Genomic DNA, 22560 nt, shown 5'->3' with positions numbered 1-22560 from the left:
AACTTTATCTCGATTTTTGAAGTGCACTAAATGTTTTATCGTGTTGCCTATTAACATTCGAATTGCCAGCATGCTAAACTGCAGAGTGCTATAAATAACACCTGACAATTATTAATCAACCGTAATGTTATACAACGATAATGTTAAGTAAATGTTAGCGTAGATAGGTAATTAAAAATAAATACAAAATATTTATTCTTATATGCAGAAAATAACAATTTCCAATAGAAAGACGACCATTATACCCGTGGCTACGCGCATCTTCCTCTTACGCACTAGGCCGATTGAAACAGGCATGCTTTAGTCTCACGAAACACAAGCATGCTGCATAGTGATCTGATTTAGTACCTATATATTACGTATTACGCCCAGGCAGCAGCAGAATTAGGGATAACAGGGTTATTCATCTAGTAAAGATATAACGATGTGCTGGTCAAGCAAATCTTGTCAGTAAATAAGAACAAAAAAAACTATACTCATCCCTTTCTTTTGGGTGCTAGTACTAGTGTAAGACAAAGATGGTATGATTCTCTCTGTCTATGTTTGAAATGAGACAGTCCTTTGACAAACTATAGTCTAATGGCGTTATTCAATAAACGTCTGTCATATCTAACAAACCGTTGAAAAAATTGTTTGACCCTATCTGTTTCTGTTTGTTAGAAAGAGACAAAATTTAACAGAGGTTTGTATAAGCAGTTACTATGTTTTATGAATAACGGGGCTAATAGAGATGTGAAGTCTAAAAAACATTTGTTCAGTATTCAGATCAATGTTTTTTCCATTTCAATTTTCCATCGACTGTCAACTGAGCACATCCACGTATCTACTTCTGCTGCTGTCCATAATAGTAGTTTATGTGATTGCTACATAATAAAAGGCATTAAAATACGAGTGTGGCTTTATGACACGAATGAAATGAGTTTTATAAAAGGATCACACGAGGATTTTAATGCCTAATTATGTACAGTTACATACACTGCTTTATCTACATCAATATCATAACTAATTAAAACACAAACGAAACGTCAAATGGCGGTAATGCAAACTTTTTCGCGCATATCACGCATCCGTTGTTTTTTTTTTTTTTTTCATTTTATTCAGAGACAAGCTAGAGTCGGGGGCTGACCGCCATATCGTTCGATATACTAGATTTATGTTCGATATCAAGTAGCATGCGAGATTTGTCAAAATTGTTCGCAACTGACACTTAATAAAACGTCATCTCGACTGATATTAGAATAGACCCTTGGAGGATTTAGTAATGGAGTACGCATCGCTACATCTTTCTAACAAAAAAATCTGCCGTTTTTCGAGGGGGACGAGGTAGCACACATAAAGAAACTAATTACAAATGCATCTTTTCCCCTCGTTGCTACGCACCCATACTAAAACAATACAACAATACTAAGATAAATTATCACACTAATGCAGTAAAAACTATATGCGAATTGTATGCGATTTTTATTCAAACTGATTTTGTATTCGATTCTAGATGCCTGGTTTCCTTGAAAATGTTTGATATATTGATATGTTGTAATATGCTTTATTAAAAGCAAAAATGTATTTAACTGTAAAATGTTATTCCAACCTTTTGTATACTTGATGTATTTGATCGCTTTTTACACCCATAAACAGCACATGCACGCATTTTGACGGAGCTCAACACGCGAGGAATACCATTGCAAGACTGTCAATAATCGATGAATGAAGTAATTTTAATAAAATTGTCTTAACATTGTTCCGGTGTTTTTGGCAGAGGGGAAACGACATGAAGGCATCTCCTTTACTAAATCCTCCAAGAATGGATCAAATTTCTTCCTTTTTTAGAGATGTTCTAAATTTGAATGTAATTAAGTTATCGGTTATCGATACATTAAAGTGAAAATTACGATGCACCCACAGATACATGTTTGTTAATATAGGCCGTTAACTTATCGTGACTGAATATATTATAGGGAGGTTATGATATGGATGTAGATAAAAAACATGATGCACAGTTGAGACGGCTCTGCGTAAAATTAAGGCTAGGTAGTACTTTAACTAAGGGTCATTTAGACTAGACGGTGCGAGAACTCGTATGCAAATTTCATTACATCGCGGTTTTTAATCGGTCGGTTGAATTGGATGTAACCTCAATAGACCGCATTGTAACTAAACTTGCATGCGTGTTCGCATCTTTTTGAATGCCCGGTTCCACGATTAAGCTCTCTCGTGTTATGGTCGTGTTTATCGCTGTCTATGAATCTATCGTCACATACGTGACTTACGTACCTAATACCTATATCTTGCTACGTTCATTTGATGAATGTTAAACGTTACTTTTACTTGTGATAAATGCGGCCATTACACGTTTGTATTTCGCAAGTGCTTTCGAACGTATTGCCTCCAAGGGACAGGTTCCAACCGACCTAACGGCCTTATTTCAGTCAGTGCAGTGACCTTTTTTATGAGTTCCTAACAGTAACAGTGTTCTGTTTGATTATGTATTAATCTTTTGATACGTTCATACATATTACGGCGTTCGAAAATGCTCGAGAAGTACGAGTAGTATGGCCATGAATTTTATTTGTTTACAACACCTTCGAAAACAGATCTGTCGACATCGTGAGATTTCTGAGAGAAACACACAAATTTATTAATTCCCCATAGAAGTTATAGAACACACAATACGGTATTCTTTTTTGGCGTAAAATTATTATTAACCCGCAAAGCACCAAAAACAGACGATGTAAATTTTATATAAAAATGTATCACAGATTCTTTTAAGCTAATAGTAGGGCGGTAAATGAGAAATTGTGGGTTCCAGTAGCAATTGGAGTAAAAATGTGGCGAGCAAGCTCCCTCAGTGGGACGGGGAGGCGGCCACTCTGTGCGGCGCCGACGCGGGCCTGCCACCTTTCGCGCACCACCCAGGTACACACTTTACCGGTTTACAGGCCGTCTAAGGGCTTGTTTAAACATAGATTATGTTTAATGCGAGTTCATACATTGTTACTATTAAACACGAGTAGCAAACGTATGGAATCACACTAAACACTAAGAAATGTGTAAACAGGCTCTAACTCTGCATCGACTTGAAAGGCAACCGTGTGTAAGCGCCACTGTAGACGTCAAGTTCCTGAAAATATGACGTTCACCTTCACACCTTGTCATACTTTGCCGCTGCCAAGTTGCCGTAGATTTATGAGCTCCACACGACAGCGATAATTGCATGCCATTTTCGATAGACTGCTGAGGTGCAATGAATTTCAATCAAACATCGCCAAGTATCTAAAATCGCATGCGATATCGGTGACGTGTGTAGAGGAGCCCTTTAGACAGACTAAATTTCTTAGCCATCATTGAACAACCTGTGTGACTGTGTCGTGAAAACCGCATAACTATTCAGGGCATATTGTAAAGCTACAAGTTACTATTTAACAATTGTAAACCGGCAATGATTATTATTTAGTCTTTGTTTTTAAACGTCCAATTGTGACACAACGTCTTGGCATTCAACCATTAAAAGAAACCTAGGTAAGCAATATTTTTGGTTCATTATGACATTTTGCTTTTTTCTTTTTGTGTTTTTTTATTATGACTTAGGGGTTTTAAAGGGGAACGAAAATTTTATTATTTTTGCGCTACGACGCACGCTTTTGGAGATACAACCCTATAAAGATTCCTGCATGACTAAATAACTTTTCCTGGTGAAAAAAAAAAGAAGATCTTTATTCTTTTGGGCTGTATCTCCTAAACCGTGCACAAAAATAATCAAATGTTTGTTGCCCTTTAATACCCCACGCACTGAATAACCTAGGTATCACATTAGGACTTCGACATCGCCATCATCCATGAATCTAGTATAACTGGATCGGTCATGAGGGGTGGGGGAAAATGACCGAACGGGATAGTCTTATGTATCTTTCAGTAGGAGTAGCAGAGAAAGCGCTGTTATTGTTTGTCCTTGTCATAGTTTCACTTTTCCACCGCTGCCACAACCGAGGTTGTGGCAAACAAATAAGTACGTGACATGTCATGTTTGTTCGTTGCTTGTTTAATTATCGTTGTTTTGTATGAAATTGTGCTTTCTCTTATTAAATATAGTGATGGTTAGCGTTTTGAATCCTTGAACTTTGATAAAATACTGGTGAATTGTTCTGTAATCGGCTGTAATAGCCGCTCTGAGCAAAAATATGAGATCATAACCTTTCACACGTAAGTACGGTATTTTACACCTTCCTCTTAACGCAATATGTGAGAATAACATCGTAAAATTACGTTACACTCAAAGCAATGTAGAATCAAACGATTTCAATAAAAATATCACAATTATTTACGCAAATTAACAAAACAATACTTGTAAAATTATCCGCCCAAATTACGTAGGTAGGTAGGAGTCTGAGGTCAGCCATTTTTAAACTTCTTCTTAATTTAGCTGCATAACAATCATGTTAGGGATACCAGATGAAAATATCATAATTTTATGGGTAATTTTGACCTCGAAGTTTTTTCGTACTTCTAATTCCAAAAAATAAATAAACAAATGTTGTGAAGATTAAATGTGGTGTACATTAATTGGTGTGATTGCGATTTGTGATTTATTTAAATTAAAACCCATAATACATTTTATTTTACGTTTTATTTACTAAACATATTTAGTTTTGTACCACCTGCGCGAATTATAGGAGGTATTTCATTGTTTATACGCCTAAAAAGAACGGCCCATTGACATTTTATTTAACAATTTTTTAATACCGTCAAACAAGCTAACTTTGCCTCCAGGGTAATCGCCCCAACGTGATATCAAATATTGGGGTAATTTTTACCAATATGGTATCCCCACGTTTATGACGTCATCTATGTCTATCCCTTACGGGCGCACGCGTATAGCTGGTCTATGTAATGCTAGGTCTATGCCATCATCATACTTTTATGTTTTGAAAAAAGCACTATACAAATCTCGGCGACAAACTGGGTTGCCAGCCGCGTATCGCTCGCTACGCTCGGCCGTCTATCTACTTGGCCTGCAACCCTTCGTTTCCCGGCCTCTATAGTAATGTACCTACTATTATAGCTCCAGTTTGTAAAACAAGCGAAATAGAGCAACAAGTTTTGTATGATAAACTTATAAGTGCGATGTATTTTACAAAGTTTCAGAGGAATCTGTATAAACTACGTTTGTATGGGAGAACCAAGCTTGCCGGGGACTTAAAAACTTGTGAGATTGTTACTTGTAGCTTTACGATCAAAAGCCCGAATCGACGCTTTTGTAATTGAATTAGTATACATACATGCCTCATTATAAGTATATCCCACATACTAAAAGTTCGACAGGCCAATCCACTACATGACTACACGATCTTATTTATTTTGTATTTGCACTAAAAAGACAACTGGGTTGGGGAGATTAGGTAGTAGATTGACCAATCGAACTGTTATAGTTAGACCAAGCTAAGTTGGCAGTGATTTTGATAGCCCAGACAGTGCATTATTTAAACGTCATAATCTCATAGAAGTTTGACGTTTAAAATAATGGTCTGGGCTATCAAAATCGCTGCCAACTTAACTTGGTCTAACTCTTGCAGTATTTGAGATGTAAAAATATTCGTGGCATGACGTTTTCTATGAGAATAATAGTCTGCGAATTTAAAACGTTACCTAGTAACTGATGATGTATAGACTTTTAATAGGTGCTGGTAATATACTGTAAATATGTAAACAAAAGGATCGTGGAATTTTCTTAACTGACTCACAAATTAACAAAAACAACACAAATTAATTAAATGTTTATTGGCATAAGCAGCAAAACAACTGTATAATTTTGTAATTGGTACTAATCGGTATAATGCCTACATTCTTACATTGGCAGGGTAAGGTTATTAACCTTTTCAACGCCGTGTCAAACACAAAAGCTGTCACTCGGGAGATTCGGGACGCCACGTCACCGAAGTGTCAAAACTGAAATTGAACTTTATGCATATGCACGTAGGTCTATGTTGCTCTGTGGTCTGTGACGGATTAATCCGTCTTTGTCTTTGGCATTGGATCTGCGGTTCGGATATATCCGTCGTTGGCGTCGAAAAGGTTAATTGCTGCAGGTTTGGTAAACAATGTCAAATAATTGCTAACAAATACCCGGAAGAAAATATTGGTATCAATTAATTGCTTGCTTTCACATCTTTGTTGTTGGCGCCGCTTAGAAGTCAATCCGACACATTTATTCAATATAATTATGTCGAAAACGTAACTTTTAGAGACAGAAATTATTGAAAGTACAATCGGTTTTATGCAGCACGGTTGGTTTTACAACACCAATAAATAAATGACTAGGAATACAAGCTGTTGATATATTTATTACTAACATCAGGGATTGTATAAAACGGTTAGAGTTTATAATAAAACACAACGGTAGCTGCACATAATATCATCAAATCATCACAACTAGCTAATGTGCCACTATCCTAACTAGACCACAAGTGCGTAGCGAGTAGGTACAAGTACATTGGAAGCATAAAACAAGCCAATTCGTGTCGACAAATCATTTCCGCATGCATTCAACCTTTTCAACAAAGTCCGATTTACATTCGCGAGCGAGTGCGAGCCGTGGCGAGCCACGAGACGCGAGTGTAATCGGTGGGCTCGTCTCGCGCTCGCCTGGCTTGCGTGGAGTAGCGGTTTTTTTGGCACGAGTCTAAGGGGCTTGCGATGGGCTCGCGCTTGCTGTTTACATTCGCGTTCGATTGTCATTCGGTTACAAACCTTATACCGTACCGCTTGTGTTTAAAAAAGATTAGCTCGACGTGCTTATGAGCTGTGGCCGAGACACGAGAAGAACTGTGTGTGTAATCATTAGCTTGACGAGCTCGAGGCGAGCCGAGCCGCGAATGTAAATCTAGTATAAGGCGCGCTTAAACTTTGTCGCCTGCCGATTTCGACAGTAAACAGATTTACAAAATTCGTACAGTCCAGTGACTCTACTGTCATAAGGCAGTCTACATTGTGCATTTTTATAAACTAGTATTTTATTTATTTTGAAAACTTTTCAAAAAAAATATGGTTTTGGGTTCTATTTTTTTGTTGTATGAAACTACTTTTCAATGTTGTGTGCGACTTAGATTGCATGCAGTGATTGTCGCAACACTAGATACATGTATTGTTTCATAATATGAGATCAGGGAACATATTGAATAACAATGCCATTGCACGAATTATTAAGTACCTATATGTATACACCTACGCTACATATAAAAAATTAAAGTACGTATATGTAGATTCGTTTGAGAATTTTAAAATAAAATATTGAGCAAGAATTAATTCCACAAATAGGCAAATTTCATATCACTACTAACAATTTTTTCGAATAAATGAAGAATAGGTTGTACATTTAGTTTCTAAATTATATCATACTGTCTTTGATCGAATGGATACGTCTATAATCGGGCCACCACGTACAGTCAACATCAGATATATCGGGGCGGCCAAGTTGCTCACAAATAACTGATCACGCCTCAATTGTCAAGACTAACGTTAGAGTCAAGTGCATGTTCAGATTCGTACGTTGACCCATTTCTAATCACACAAGTCACTCGCACGAAATAATATTGCTGCCGCTCTTTTTAGTGCGTCTAACATGTAAAGACGACGTATGAAATAAAAAGAAGTTCTAGATAGTATAGTTATGATATATTATATATTTAGTAGTAACAGTAACCGCAGTGTATCTAACCAGGTGTTATGCGTAAAGGTTCTTCTGTTAGCGGGGACGTGACTCCCGTGTCGCTCGCGTCGGAGCTGGAGTTCAACAGCAACGAGGCTACGGCCGGCTCCATCACCGACCACGACCTTATGGTGAGACTGCGTAAACTAATGTGCGCTGTAGATAAGTTATTGTTAGTTGATGTTAGCAAGAAGGGATACATGGAGTTATTGTTTATCGGCTTCGTGGTGAGGGAACATACCAAATTGCTATCTACTGCCTTTGGAACCTGGACACGAAAGAAAAATAACCCTCTGTTTTTTTTTTGTACATGGAAATTTATGGAAATCAGTTGGCCAGACAGTCCGGATAATTCTTTACCCAAAAAAGAGTTATCGGAACAATTATATTCAATATGATGATTTGGAGTAGATACTTAACATTAATATCATGGGGTTAAATGTCTCTAACTGGTATTTTAAAATTGTATCTAAATTATGTAATGTATATTTTTTTCCGCCTAGTAAGAGATATGGTAAATGGGACAGAAATGCCATTTTTAGGAGTGTGTATATCTAAAAATAAAGAAGCAACCTTCTCAGGATTACTGTCAACATGTGAATTTGATATTTCAGAGTGCAGAAGGCGAGGGCGAGGACGACGAGGAGACGCTCTCGATGGACGCGCACAGCAGCTCGCCGCTGCGCTTCATTAGAAACGACCTCACGCAGCCCGCGCACAAGCTCGACAACGTGCGCGCCTCCACCAGCCACGCGCCCGACTCCACCCCCGACTTGCACAAGTCCAAGGACAGCATCAATAGTATTAACATTAATATAGATAGCGAAAAGAATAACAAATACACGAAAGTTGACTCCTCGCACTATTTAAGCAACCTAAACTCACTAAACGACACTGGCAAGAACAAAAACAAGAAGAATGAACTGCTGAATAATGGGAGCAGAAGATATAGCGACAGTAGCGCGCAGAAAAGCAGTGCTGCGGGAACCGTGGCGGGCAGCCGGTTCACCACTACGTTAGTCGCCGAAGACTTATTGCGACCGAGCACATCGAAGGAGAGTAAGTCCAACAACAATTTGCCTGACGTCCCACCGGAGGTCACCGCGCCCTCGGTCACCAAAGCTAACAATGCTGCCATCAAGCCTGGCTTCACGATCACAGACGATTAATGTTATGTTACACTACACCTATCTAGTGTGTACAGTGTGCACCATGCTTTTTCATTCAGAATTACATGTATTGTTATAGTTTAAGATAAATTGTGATATTGTTAGAGAACATTAATAGTGTGCAAGCTGTTAGATAGGCTGTTAAGTAGCTTTTTTTTTAATTATACAAATTGTCCACTATCAATCACTCATTAAAATTTACATTTATGTATAACTCATTGATAAGCTCAAATGCACAGATTCAATGCAAATGTATGCTTTTGCTAGGACTGGTTGCACAAAATAGATCAGATGTATTTAATTATGTTAAATGCTATTTGCAATACAGTTTTTTAATAGTGTATACACGTTTTCAGATAATGACCACCATCTTAAATCACCAGACTGCCTGATATAGACAGTTGTATTAGAATTAATTTCATACATGCATCCTTATCATTATGTTATATTGAATATACAACAAACATACTTAGTGAAACTAATAGGAAATAAAGTCTTTATGAGAAAATATATTAACTTCTATATAAATAATGGTGAGTTTATTTAATACTTCCTGACAACCATAACAATAACAGGGGACGCAAAGTAAAAATAATAACCGGAACATGGTCCTAACAATCAACCATATGTATCACACAGTAATCATACACTAAAATTTAAAGCTCAAATAGAATAAGCTAAGCTTAAACTTAAATTTGTAATGACCAGACACATCACATTGCGTTAAAAGCTAACTTGACTGATTGTCTACTCTGGCTTAAGATACTTGGGTTTGGGTCCCATGTTGACCATGGAGAGCACCATGTTGAAGATGCCTCGGTGCTGGATGCCGGGCCACAGGAGCAGGCCGATGGACAGGATGTACAGCAGCAGCACATTGTTGATCGTGGAGGAGATCCAGCCCAGTGTGCACAGCAAGCACATGGATATTATGTAGTACTGAAATGTAACAAATAAAAAAGTTGCCATGTAACATTTTTAGATTGGCTTGGGTTGGGTGGTACCGTAAAACGCCTCAGGAAAATTTGGGGTTACTTTGATTGTTTCAAAACGGCCATAAAAACTACCATTATTCATTATTTACTGAAACTGTTTGTTTGTGTAACTAGTTAGAGTATTGATGTTCACCTACTGTAAAATATCTCGCATAAAAATATATTTATGACTTAAAAACTAAAATTTCAGTCCCCCCTGCACTTGAAAGCCACTTTGTTTTACGGTATACTTCAAACTTAACTTGAGGGTAGAAATCCTATAGTTGCTACAACTCTTTGTCTGACAGACTTTCAACAGGTATGTCCATTTAAAATTTATGTAATTGACAGAAAGTTATTATTCCAACAACTAAATGATGTATACCACCAGTTATATTCATTAAGAGCTTTCTAATTATATTCTGCAACATGGCACTAAATTCGATTACTGTACTGTGTTTGAATAAAAGGTAAAAAACATTTTTATTACAATATACACACTAGAATGAACTACAATTTTGTACAATAGATACTTGTGTCATTCATCTCTAGTATTGAAATTATTTCCAACTTACCAGAATGGGACTGGTCTCCCGGAATGAAAAGAACAATTGAACATGGTTCAGAATCTTGTTGAAGTCCCTCACAATTGCCTTGCAGATATCTTCAAACGTCTTCTCCTTCTGTCCAGTCCAAGCGCTGGGGCCGTAGAGAGATGTGCATATGATGGGAACAATGAAATCCACAAAGTTGAGGAAAATTCCCACAATAGCAAATGTGGTCAGGAAGTTTGAATCCATGAGCCAGATGAAAAAATATAGGAAACTGAGTACTCCGACAATAGCAGCAGGGTACCATTGCTGTTCCCACAAGATTATCGATCGAATTGGCAGCAGGGCCATACGCCACCCTTCTAGCAATCTTTTGAGTTTCTTAACTTGCTGTTCCTAAAAAAAAGTTTATGAATTCTTTATGAATTACATTATATCAAAATCCAACTAGAAATTAATGTGACAATGTTTTTTTGTCTTTGGACTTTTCTCTTGGAGAATCAAAAACATAAGACCAAATATATTATGTTGAATTATTGCAATAGAACAAATTCTTTATGAGGCATAAAAACAATGTTTCATCTGACTACTAAGACAGAACTGCTTGAACTAAAAATTTGAACTCGAAACTTGTAAGATAAATCCAAAGGGCTCCGATGCTACGATATTGTAAAATCTAAACAAACTATGGTAATAAATAAATATTATACTTAGGACATTCTTACACAAATTGACTAAGCCCCACGGTAAGCTCAATAAGGCTTGTGGGTGCTTACCCATGACTCAGGAACAAATATTCTTGCTGATCACACAAATAAACGCCTTTACCAGGATTTGAACCCGGGACCATCGGCTTCATCGGCAGGGTCACTAGGTCAGACAGGACGTCAAAACATGATAACTGAAAACACTTACTAGTACGAATTATTTTAATTCAATTATAAATTACGCACCTGATCTTGGGAGATGATATCTGCCATTTTCTCTTAGCTCTTAAATATGCAGTTATCACTATTAAGAAGTTATTGGTGTATACCGATGCGTAAATCCTAATTAATTTTAGCAAAACGAACAAAGACTGATAAGAAATTGGACAGTGGTGAGCGGTATGCGTTTCGATTTTACTGCGACAGAATGAATATTTTCTGTTTAGCCGTCCTTATTCAAAACAATGATTTGACCCCAATACAATCACAATAATGGGCTTGGGCTCCGTAACCCGAATTCACTCCGAAAGTTTGTTATCTACATCATATCATGGGTGTATGAGAGAATGAGAGGTGTATAGCTGCATTACTCTCGTTTACCATAATAAAGAAAGAGATGCAACAGGAATTTAGGCAAAAAAGTCCAATGCGTTTTGTGTCTACGAGGTGTCTACAAGTACAATGGTTTTATACGAATATGTTGGCCATACTGAAATTACACTACGTTTAAATTAATATTGATGCAGTGAGTTTTATCTTGCCTGTGCCTGCGCCATATTGTCATGTTTGAGGATGCCATTGTGCAATAATTTTACCCAAATTTGAGATTTATAATTTATAGTTTGTCAAAGGACTGTCATTTCAAACATAGACAAAGAGAATCATACTATCTTTGTCTTACTCTAGTACTAGCACCCAAAAGAAAAGGATTATAGTTTTTTTTTGTTCTTATTTACTGACAATTTGGTTTGACCATTTGACATTCACAATGTTTTGCATATGGATGGTATAGAAAGGATCGCAATCTCTTATGGCAGAATTGTTGTAAAAGTGACCGCGTTAAGCTTTAAATAATAGTTCCTAATCTCTCCGGTGGCGCTAGTTAGGCTCCGGGACATGAGTATAACATGAACCATATAAGGCAACAAATAACCCGACCAAATTACGTAGGTTGTTTTTGGTAGTATTTCGGTGTATGGTGGCGCCGCCTAATTAATGTTTTTTGATGGACACTTTTCATACATAGAGATTTGGCTCCTTTATATAGGTACAGTCTCCATGGTTTTGCATCACACTTGTAAGGAAAAAAAGAAAAAACGAAATTTAGGATTTACGGGCCGCATCGCCTACGTGTAAAATAACACCTTTTATGAGCAAGTGCGATGAAAAGAAACATTCACGTTTTCAAGTAAGGTTTATATTTGCAAGCTTGTACGAACAAGTGTATAAGTGTTGTTAGCGTGTGCGTGACATTTGTTGATATTTGGTTGATATGATATTACGCTTGGATGATAACAAATAGTTCAACAAGGGTTACTTAAAAAAACATGAAGTGCTGTTTAAATATTTATTATTTAAAATTTTATAATTTCATTTTTATTAAGATTTAATGTTGGTATATGTAAAAAAAACAGTAAAAATATAAAAAATAGTATCTAACAATAAAATATCATTAAATTAATTTAGGAAATATAAAATACATATTTTTTTAAATATGAAAATATACAGGGATTGTCGATTATTGTAGATAAGTTATATGATTCGTGTGATATTGTGATTAAATACACACTAAATAACAATTAAATTATTTGCCAACACTTGTACAAACTTGTGAAGTGCACTTAACTCGTGTGGAATTTAAGTCATATAGTTGGTCAAGCTAATCTAGTCAGATTAGCTTGATCTAGACTGGAAATTTACAACTTATACACAGACAAGCGTTACTCCCATAATACAATAGTTAATTCCATTTCGTATCATTTCAAACATGAATAGGATTTTTTTATTACCATCCTCAATTGATTGCACATGGCAGAACAACCTTAGTATAAACTAAAGCTTACTTCTAGAATGCTTAGGAATCATTATAATTTTTTAAGTTTATTTTTGCAATAAGGGAGAAAACTATTTAAAATTTGTGCTTAAAAATAGCTATAATACCTATATCTATGAGTCAGTGTCAATAAAATATCTTCAAAAGTCAGTGCGTATGCAAAATAATAGTATGCTTCATTTTTTCCCGTATGAATTAGTTAATTCTTTTGAAGTACCTCTTCCCAGGCTTAGCGTTGTCATGTGTCAGTGTCTAAAACAAAAAATGTATCATCATTATAACACGGAACAATATATTTTCGGTTATAAGTATGTAATTATAATCAGATTAAGATGGTAGGCTGTCTTTAGTACCTATGAAATGTAACACCTTTTTTTTGACCTATAGTCACAATAAATATATTATGATTATGATTATGATTAAGCTATCGCTATCGATAATAACGTTACAAACATTTGATTTATATTATCAGCCCTATCGCATCGTGAATAAACGCACGTATTTCGATAACTCTAGTTTCAAGAGTCAAGATATCCATATATTCTTTATTCAAATAGGTCTAGCAACAAAGCACTTTTAAATTGTCAAGTTTTACAAATTATTTACCTTAATCTAAATCTAAAGTATCAGAGCAATTTATTGATGCAATTCTTAAGAACATTGGATTATTATAGATATTGTGGTGTTTAGATTTACATCCGTTAATCTAACCACTCTTGGATTAATTATATTATAAATAAAACAATTTATTATTGTTCCACACAGTGCGCTCGAAACACCCTCCGCCATGACAGTCTGACTAGTGTTGCCAACGCATCTGATTGATTTATTTATTTATGAACACCACATCTCTTCCCTTTTAACAAATTTGAAATTGTAGAACAATTCATAAAATGAACCATTTACTAAATAACAAAAAGTAAACTCGCACTACACACATTTCTAATCAGCATCTTAGCTTTAACCAAATGAGTGGTAACAATTAAAATAATGCATTTAGAAACAATGACAAAACTAATAAATCACCACACACTTTTTATTAACTCGGTGTTCACCTATGAATGACAACACCTAATGATAATATCAAGAAGTTGAACTCCAGTTACCAATAATATTACAGCTTTCCACATAGTCTTAGAAACCTTATTTCTTGTAAATACCCTTTAGTGTACAATCATTATGTTTACAATATGATCACGACTATATATTACCTAGCCAGCTTTGGATGCTTAATATGTTAACAACAATGAGTGATGTTAGACTAGAAATATGTACCACTGGTTAGTAGCACAACATATATATATTCTTACTTGAGTCTAGATTAGTCCTTAATGTAGGTAGTTAAAGTAGACCATATACTGATACATCAATGACATGTAACATTCACTGTAGCAATACTGATACATCTATGACCTGTACATCCAGTATAATAATGATTGTTCCATAAATATCTTGTTCGCAGTGTATCCTCTTTTGTAGAGATACCTATGACATTTATAATCTATTACCTCTCCTTTCTTTTAAATGAAATTTTAAGTACTTTTGTTACAATCTGCATCTATTCATTTCAGTGTATACTTGCAATTATATCATACATAATAAAATCTGTTAGTTTGTCAAGGACTGTCACATTTCAAACATAGACAGAGAATCATACTATCCTTGTCTTACACTAGCACCAGCACACAAAAGAAAAGGATGAGTATTGTTCCTATTTATTGCCAATTTGGTTTGACCAACTATAGATAAATCTATTAACCCACTATAGATAAATACATGAAGCATATATATATGTTTAATAAACTTTCATACTTACAATATTTTTTGTAGTTGAAACTACCTATATGAGCCAATGTGCACATTTTCAACATTCTACACCATAATTTTAATCAGTAATCAGTCATTAATTTCTTTCATTGGTACATATGATGGTACATAATAAATAATAGTTATGACCCTGTAAGGGCACTGAAAATTAAAATCCTTGGTAACTAAAAGTTTTAGTTTATGCTATATATATTAGTATAGTTACCCTTTTGCTACCGCTATTAAGTATTAAGACAGATTATCTTTATTTATAACATGTCAGTATCAATTAATTACAATAATTAGTGACAAACATCTAAACATGTTTCACATAGATTTGAATCCCCATATCACGCACATTTTGTCTACAAGTAAGTAAATATAAGGATACATACGCCACGCAGGTGGCGCTGTAATCGTTACAATGCACTTAATTGTCATAAACAATCAAGATATTTGAAATCGCTTCACATTTTACTATTTTTATTCTGTGTTGGTACTGTTGGTATCTAAATACTTACATAAAATACATAATACATATGTATTTCAAAACAACAGAAACCAAATTATGGCGACAAAACGTCGTGGCTAACTTGCGTTATTTGCTTGATGGAGGATTCAGTGCAATATTTGTAACCACCAGATAAACTCCACCGACCTTCGCCAGGAATTTGCACTCCAAATGGACTGTTTAGCACGTAGTCAGTTTTCAGCCGCATTGGTTGGTTGTGAACTTCCTGTAAGAGAAATCCAGACGATTCATCTGTCACCACGCTATGGGTGTGTTTTATACCCATTTGGGAAGGTACATAAGTGGTATATAAACAATTCAAGCAGTTGTTTGTGTTGTGAGCCGTTAATCAAGTTGATTGACATGTAATAATTTGATGTTGTCTTTCTTGCGTAAATACATAATGGACTTGTGGTATGGACTAGTATAAGCAGTATACAGTAGTATTTAGGTATTTATTTGTTCTGTTACAGGTATACATTTCAGGCCATTAATAAGGCATAAGCGTCAACAATTTAACGCAAAAATGAACCCTATAACTTGAAATATAGTTCAAAATCAGGTGGAAAATATATACCCTCTGCCTTAAAAACGTAATACTCCATTGCTATTTATAATGTACACATTTCATGAAATATTGAGTTTTAATGTCATAGGATACCTTGTTCCTGAAAATACTTGCTGAAAATTTCAAGGAAGCAATCTACCATAAATTTGTTTAAAAAACATCATAGGTAACATTGACACTAATAAGTACATTATTCTAATCCCTCCTATAAGGTGATTGTATATCCTTGGACCTAATGTATTTATTATTTAACCTTTTTGACGCCATGTCAAACACAAAAGCTGTCACTCGAACGTCACGTCACCGAAGTGTCAAAACTGAAATTGAACTTGATGCACATGCACGCTCTGTTGCGCTGTGGTCTGTGATGGATGAATCCGTCTTTGCGCATTGTACCTGCGGTGCCGATATATCGGTCATTGGCGTCCAAAAGGTTAATACAGAGTAAGAGACATTGCCAGCTTGCCTAACAAATGCAGGCCGCACAATGCACAAGAATAAGATATGGTTTAAGACTGGAAGGTTTTAAGATATGGATACCAATATGTGCCCGTCGAATTTAATTTCAATTTCGATGAGGTGGTCTAAATCACTGCCACTCAAGAGTTGACAATTTCGACATGATCACTAGTAAGGTTAAATCAAAACTCCATTAAGATTTTCTTTTTACTTGCACTTACCCTATTCCACTGACATTTAGAAATATATATGGCTCGTAACATACCACAGGTGCTGACATCATTATACCTCACGCAGCTAAGTCAGTCTCCATTCCTGGTCACTGATATTTTCTCTGACAATGTTGAACAACACCCACAGACGTTGCAAACAACAATTTTACTGAAGTTGCTGTTCTCAATGTGTTAATTAGGACATATTGTGACATATCAATATAACTTAACATTTGCATTAACACCCAGTATAATTATTTTGCTCTGTAGTTTTGTAAAATCTGGTGATGCCCAAGAAACCTGAAAACTCATATTAATTGTTAGTACACATTCCTAGAGTAAATCTACTCCGGGACATTGTTGTATTCTCTACTAAGGCCTTGTCTGTCAGACCTCTCTTTCAGTTTTTCTTTTATTTTATTTTTTATTTTTTCTAACATGTATATGTTAACATTGTTAACACTAAAACGGCTTCCCCTTCCAGGGATAAGCTCCTGCAATGTGAATCATTTTATAACAGGTGTCTTAAACAACTTCTTTAGTGCCTCCATTGTAGAATTTGATAAGAACTAATAAAGTTAATATAAGATATATAATCTAAGTCAACTTGTTGACATTTGTTGTTGCTCATAACTTGTCTACCATAAGACAAAATTTAATTGAATAGGCTAGATGACAAATGTTGATTTCAATGATATCACTTGTTCCGGTATATCTTGAGAATCAAATGTTTGTATGAGACTCATCCTGTTAAAACTTAAAACAATCCACAAGTCAGAAATGCTTATATGCGAGATCCAATTCCAGTAAAAGCCATCTTGATGTACAGGAAACAAGAAAATTGCTATTTAAATATTTACAGTTTGTATAACAAATAACTATATACATCTACTTTTCAATAAAATGCAGGGAATCATTTGAACAGATACTGCTAAAATTTGGGTTTATTGAATGGACAAGTCATGAACTTTTGAGAGCTTATTTTGTTTCAGATGTCTTGTATGTATATTACTGATTACAATATTAATTCTTATAAATCTCATTTTAAAATTTAAAATGCAATGTACTATTATGCAGCATAGCACTAGAAAGAGAGAAATGGAAAGAGTTGGGGGAGGCCTTTGCCAACAAAAGGCATACAGACAACCCTATTATAATAAATAATTAAGATGTAATATACAAAGATAACAAGTGAAACTATGTAATTGTCTGAAACAAAAGGCTATTTTTATTTTATTATTATGCAGCATACAATAAGGAATCGAACACACAATCTCTTCTTTTCATTTTGAAATTTGAAAACAAAATAACCTTGTGTAAGTGTGATACTTTGGAGTTCTTGTATTTCCATACATTATTAGATAATCCAAATCATTGTGATAAATTGCTCATTTATCTACTTCACTAGACAGTGTATTATTGATTCAACATAATGTCATCTTGCCAATTTATCTTGTAATAAAACATTTAGATTAGACTCCATTTGCAATCCACAGACGCCTCCGGGTTACACCCATTAAGGCATTAGAAAAAGCACAGTAGTAATTGTGATCTGTCAAAATGAAGATACAAAATACGAGTCCTTTTGTAATTCTGAGCAACTAGGGGATAATTTATTTGTTTATTATGTCTTTATATGTGGAAATACCACCAAGCATTTACTTTTCCTTTAGATTACCCTGTACATGCAGGTCATATTCCAGTTTTCATAATTTTTTATTAGATAAGTACTCATGGTACATAGATTTTATGAATAACTAACAAGTACAATAAAATTCATTTTCATCAATTTATCGCTTTATTCGTTCCCATCCATTTTGTGGGGTGTATGATGTATTATTTGACAACTCGGACGTACGAGTTTACATCATTTTCGGCCGCAGCCAGTAGTCATTTGACATTTTAGCGATTTCTTCCCATCATTTTATGGGGTTTATGGCTTTACTAGGACTTTACAACTCGGCCGTACGAGTAACCTACACCATACATCCGGCATCAGCCTACACCAACTTGTTGGTATTTTCGTTATTTGGGTTTATGGCTTTACTAGGACTTTACAACTCGGCCGTACGAGTAACCTACACCATACATACGGCATCAGCCTAAACCAACTTGTTGGTATTTTCGTTATTTACGACATGAATATACATTCATTTACTGCAATCGTTTGTCTATCTTGCAAGATTGAATTGAATTGTACTTATTTAGTTAGAATTTCGATACCATTTATTGCCGCTGCAATTGTTGGTAAACATGGCGCCTTATTTATTTCTGCACGCTTATTTGTCACATGTCGTGTTTACTTACAGTTTTCTGATTTACCTCGTCGCCACTTGTGGTGTTTAGATTTACATCCGTTAATCTAACCACTCTTGGATTAATTATATTATAAATAAAACAATTTATTATTGTTCCACACAGTGCGCTCGAAACACCCTCCGCCATGACAGTCTGACTAGTGTTGCCAACGCATCTGATTGATTTATTTATTTATGAACACCACAGATATGTCAAACTTAATTATAAGAATTTCACAAAAGGATCGTCAAACACTAAAATTGTATAAAAAAATACTAGTCTGAAAACTTTCTATAATAAAAATCTTAATGTCAAAAAATACGGATTAATACCTACTGTACATTGAATTATCAATTTCATCATTATTAACATAATAATATCTAATCTATATTGCAAATCATTTATTTCTTGATAATGTAATATTTTTATAATGCATGTAATGTGTCCTATTTTTGTACAAACTTGATATTAATGATGACATTGCCATACTTTGTCATTGCAAATGTCATGCAGTTAGCGTGAAAGCGTGATCCGACTACGCAACTCATCCGGCTTGATCCTACAATTTCTACATGGAAATGCTGCATATGTGCAGCCAGAAATTGCAATTCGAAGGCTGTTACTTATAACACTGCACCAGTGCCAAAATGTATGACAAACCCGCTTAAAACGAACTTAATAACAGGCCATTAAAGGCCAGGCCACCGGCATCGGCAGGGCACCGGCTGTGTGTGCATAGACGTGCACGTGGTCTCTCATAAGGAACTGTATATTACAACGCGCAGGCCTTAAGTAAGCCAGCTAGTAGTGCGTCCATGAAGACTTAGCATATTCTATATTCTCGGTGAGCCAACATACATCTATATCATTCCAGTAAACCGTACTATAACCATAATAAAAAAATATGGGAAAGGAGTTTCAGGAGTAAAAATTAGCCAACTTCCTATCCTACCTGAATAGTACTACACAAGAATGTCAAGAACTTTCATAAATGACCAGACAAAGAAATTGACTAATCGTTTTTTCCCCTGGAGCAGCCAGGAGCACGTGATGAGTTTGATGGTTTTCTTGAGCGTGAAAGAGAGAGAGAGAGAACCTAGATAGACAGAGATAGAGACTGGGAGTTCGATGGAACACTAACCCCACCATCTTCTCGACTCTCGACCAGTCCGCAATTCGTCGTCACTTCGTCAGCACATCGTGTATCTATCTGAAACTATATCCGCGCGCGCGTATTTTTATTTTTGACTGAAAATTTCAACAATTACACTATTTTGTTATACCTAGAGGCCAACACTCACGGAAATAAAACAAAATTTGTTAAGTACTTACAATAATGCATTCATCGTCAGTGAAGAGGTAGTGGCGTCCACATTTCGCACCGTTTTCAGGAATCACTGAATTCGTCTGAACTTCATGATCGTTGACAAGAATGGTTACGCTCTGCAAAAAAAATCATAGATGAAACCTCTGTTTTAACCGATAACGATTAGCACTATGATAATTCACGCAACAAGTTTCCAATAAGAATTAATTAATTAGCTAAATTTATTAATTTTTAATTACCTATACTGCAATCGTTTTTATCGTATTCCAAAGTAGAAACATTTAATAAGTGATCGATTTACAACAAGAGAATAAAACATTCCTTTCAACCAAAGGCAATATATCGATATAGGTAAGTAGGTCGAAGATAAAATGGGTACAAAGCTAGAGTTTTATAATAAGCTTTTCACTTATTGTTTCACGAAATTATATGGAAATAGTAATTTATTTAAGAAGGGGGCAACCCTTCGTACTAATCTTGAGGCCCGTGCATTTCGCGCAACTCGTACATGTGAAGGATTCTTGATGGATGCGAGGGTTACTATGTTTATATTTACCAATAAAGTCTGTATTTCTACCGTGTAAAACACATTTTATTTTCACCACACCAACGTGAGGAAAATACTACAAAAAGCTGTGAAACATTTATCGGCGTTTATTCCGCGGTTATTTTACTGATAAATATTCAATAGAATCCTAATTAATTCTATTGAATATTTATCAGTAAAATTCACTTAATGTCCATCCTACCAGTTAACGTGAGGATACAAGTCAAAATTAGGATTAAGTTACTTAAAAATATATTTCAAACAATAAAGGGAGCTTTCCAAGTGGGTTTGGTAAATATATATTTTTCCAGGCAGCAGCAGCAGGCATTTTTTGCAGGGGCAGTGGCCCCGTGCTGTGAGACGGAAGTGCAATGCATCAGAGTTTTCCTACCCGGAACCTTTGCGGTATCGAGTAGGTTTATCTAAAATACACTTCGTTGCTAAGTCAATATGGGTCTTCAAAGGGGAATTTATTTTATACACTACAGCATAAAAAGAAACAATTTTTAGATGAATTTAACGAGCATGAGAACTGAAAATAATGAAAATATGTCTTTTAAAACAAGAAAAAAAACCGCTAGCCCAGTTTGGTGGCAAATTTTGAAATAAATAATCATCGAATAGTGTCAGTTACCTTAATTGAAGTATTCGGCATGTTCTCAACATATTCTTCACCAAATTTAAATTTATATTCAGTTGTTCTCAATAAGGAAGAATTTTTAATTGTCATTGTTTCTCCTTCTAAGGTTATTTCCATAACAGGAGATGACATAGACATCATTTTTCGTCCCATATATGGTACACCTATAAAATAGGAATATTATATTTAGAGATTATTAAGTTTTAAACTACATAAAATTATACAAAATTACTAATTTTGTACATACCGACTGCTGTGAAATATTCCTCAATATCTTCATTTTTGTAATGCTGATATTTCCCGGCGATCGACGGCATTTTGCTAGCGCTTGTTGCTGTCGCTGTGCGCTTGAGTTGTTTGTTTTTAGACACGAAGAGCGGCGAAATGACAAGCTGCCACCTGTACGGCCCGGTAGTTTAGAGGTTTAGTGAACAACAAAACGGTCAAAGACGAATGCGGTATAATGTCATACACAATATATGTTGCCAGTTTTTTTTTTATTAAAACCCCCAAAAATGAATGGACTAGTGCATGTATCTTGCTCACACAAAAGAGGCTATGCTCTTGTGCGACTGTGTGGCTGTTTTGACAGGTGCTATTGTTTATACCAAATGTCAGTGTCAGTGACAATCTGACAATGACAGTTCACTTCACGCTCAAAATGCTATATCTATATGTATATAGTAATATGTTTATGTTTGCTAGAAATACTTGAATAAAATGTTAGAAGCTGAAGAAAATAACGCACGTACAATATTGGATTACCTAAATGAAGACTGTTGGCGCGCCGTGTTATACTATGTGCCCATCCGGAATATAATAACGAGCGAGCGAGTATGTCGACGGTGGCAGAAAGTAATGCTGATGTACTTACAAGGAGTCCGGGTTAATATCACTTCTCAGGAGGAAAATGATAATATTCTCCCTATCCCTAATGCCTATTGTGTGAAACTGTTGAAATATAGGTATCCGTCATTTGTGAGCTGGACCTACAAACTAGGCCCATCTGTTGTTGCTACTTACTGCCATGATCAAGAAG

General features: G+C 35.5%; 3 protein-coding genes across 19 annotated transcripts in view; 1 reads left to right on the top strand and 2 right to left on the bottom strand.

Annotated features, from left to right (window-relative positions):
• The window catches only part of LOC134742354 (inositol hexakisphosphate and diphosphoinositol-pentakisphosphate kinase), a 44927-nt gene extending 35885 nt beyond the window's left edge, over positions 1–9042 (top strand). For 15 of the 17 annotated variants that reach the window (XM_063675422.1, XM_063675420.1, XM_063675416.1 and 12 more), the window contains 3 exons: positions 2807–2913; positions 7727–7830; positions 8314–9042. In XM_063675422.1, coding sequence (XP_063531492.1) covers positions 2807–2913; positions 7727–7830; positions 8314–8868 — 766 coding nt within the window. In that variant the 3' untranslated portion in view covers positions 8869–9042. Of the gene's footprint in view, positions 1–2806; positions 2914–7726; positions 7831–8313 lie in introns of those variants that run through there. The other 2 variants (XM_063675417.1, XM_063675430.1) reach the window with 2 other exon arrangements.
• Positions 9043–9385: 343 nt separating this feature from the next.
• On the bottom strand, positions 9386–11548 carry LOC134742414 (ADP-ribosylation factor-like protein 6-interacting protein 1). Its single transcript, XM_063675557.1, has 3 exons — positions 11347–11548; positions 10418–10789; positions 9386–9807 (listed from the first exon to the last, which is right to left on the bottom strand). The coding sequence occupies exons 1-3, from the start codon at positions 11371–11373 to the stop codon at positions 9616–9618; spliced, it is 591 nt and encodes a 196-aa protein (XP_063531627.1). The 5' UTR covers positions 11374–11548; the 3' UTR covers positions 9386–9615.
• Positions 11549–12728: 1180 nt separating this feature from the next.
• LOC134742539 (fatty acid-binding protein homolog 7-like) lies at positions 12729–21927 on the bottom strand. The gene is made up of 4 exons (XM_063675756.1): positions 21769–21927; positions 21516–21685; positions 20340–20450; positions 12729–13405 (listed from the first exon to the last, which is right to left on the bottom strand). The coding sequence occupies exons 1-4, from the start codon at positions 21836–21838 to the stop codon at positions 13349–13351; spliced, it is 408 nt and encodes a 135-aa protein (XP_063531826.1). The 5' UTR covers positions 21839–21927; the 3' UTR covers positions 12729–13348.
• Between the last annotated feature and the right edge of the window lie 633 nt (positions 21928–22560).

Source organism: Cydia strobilella, chromosome 6 (assembly GCF_947568885.1).
Source record: "Cydia strobilella chromosome 6, ilCydStro3.1, whole genome shotgun sequence".
Classification (NCBI taxonomy): Eukaryota; Metazoa; Arthropoda; class Insecta; order Lepidoptera; family Tortricidae; genus Cydia; species Cydia strobilella.
This window is presented reverse-complemented; position numbering and strand designations above follow the sequence as displayed.

Excerpts from the sequence above, each read along its gene's own strand:
- LOC134742539 (XM_063675756.1), bottom strand. The coding sequence starts at position 21,838 with ATGCCGTCGATCGCCGGGAAATATCAGCATTACAAAAATGAAGATATT. Across the intron at positions 20,451-21,515 it reads TGCCGAATACTTCAATTAAG|AGCGTAACCATTCTTGTCAA; the intron begins GTAACTGACACT and ends TTTTTTTTGCAG. Across the intron at positions 13,406-20,339 it reads CTGACGATGAATGCATTATT|ACACTGACACATGACAACGC; the intron begins GTAAGTACTTAA and ends TTTTTGTTTTAG.
- LOC134742414 (XM_063675557.1), bottom strand. The coding sequence starts at position 11,373 with ATGGCAGATATCATCTCCCAAGATCAG. Across the intron at positions 10,790-11,346 it reads ATATCATCTCCCAAGATCAG|GAACAGCAAGTTAAGAAACT; the intron begins GTGCGTAATTTA and ends ACTTTTTTTTAG. Across the intron at positions 9,808-10,417 it reads GGGAGACCAGTCCCATTCTG|TACTACATAATATCCATGTG; the intron begins GTAAGTTGGAAA and ends GTTACATTTCAG.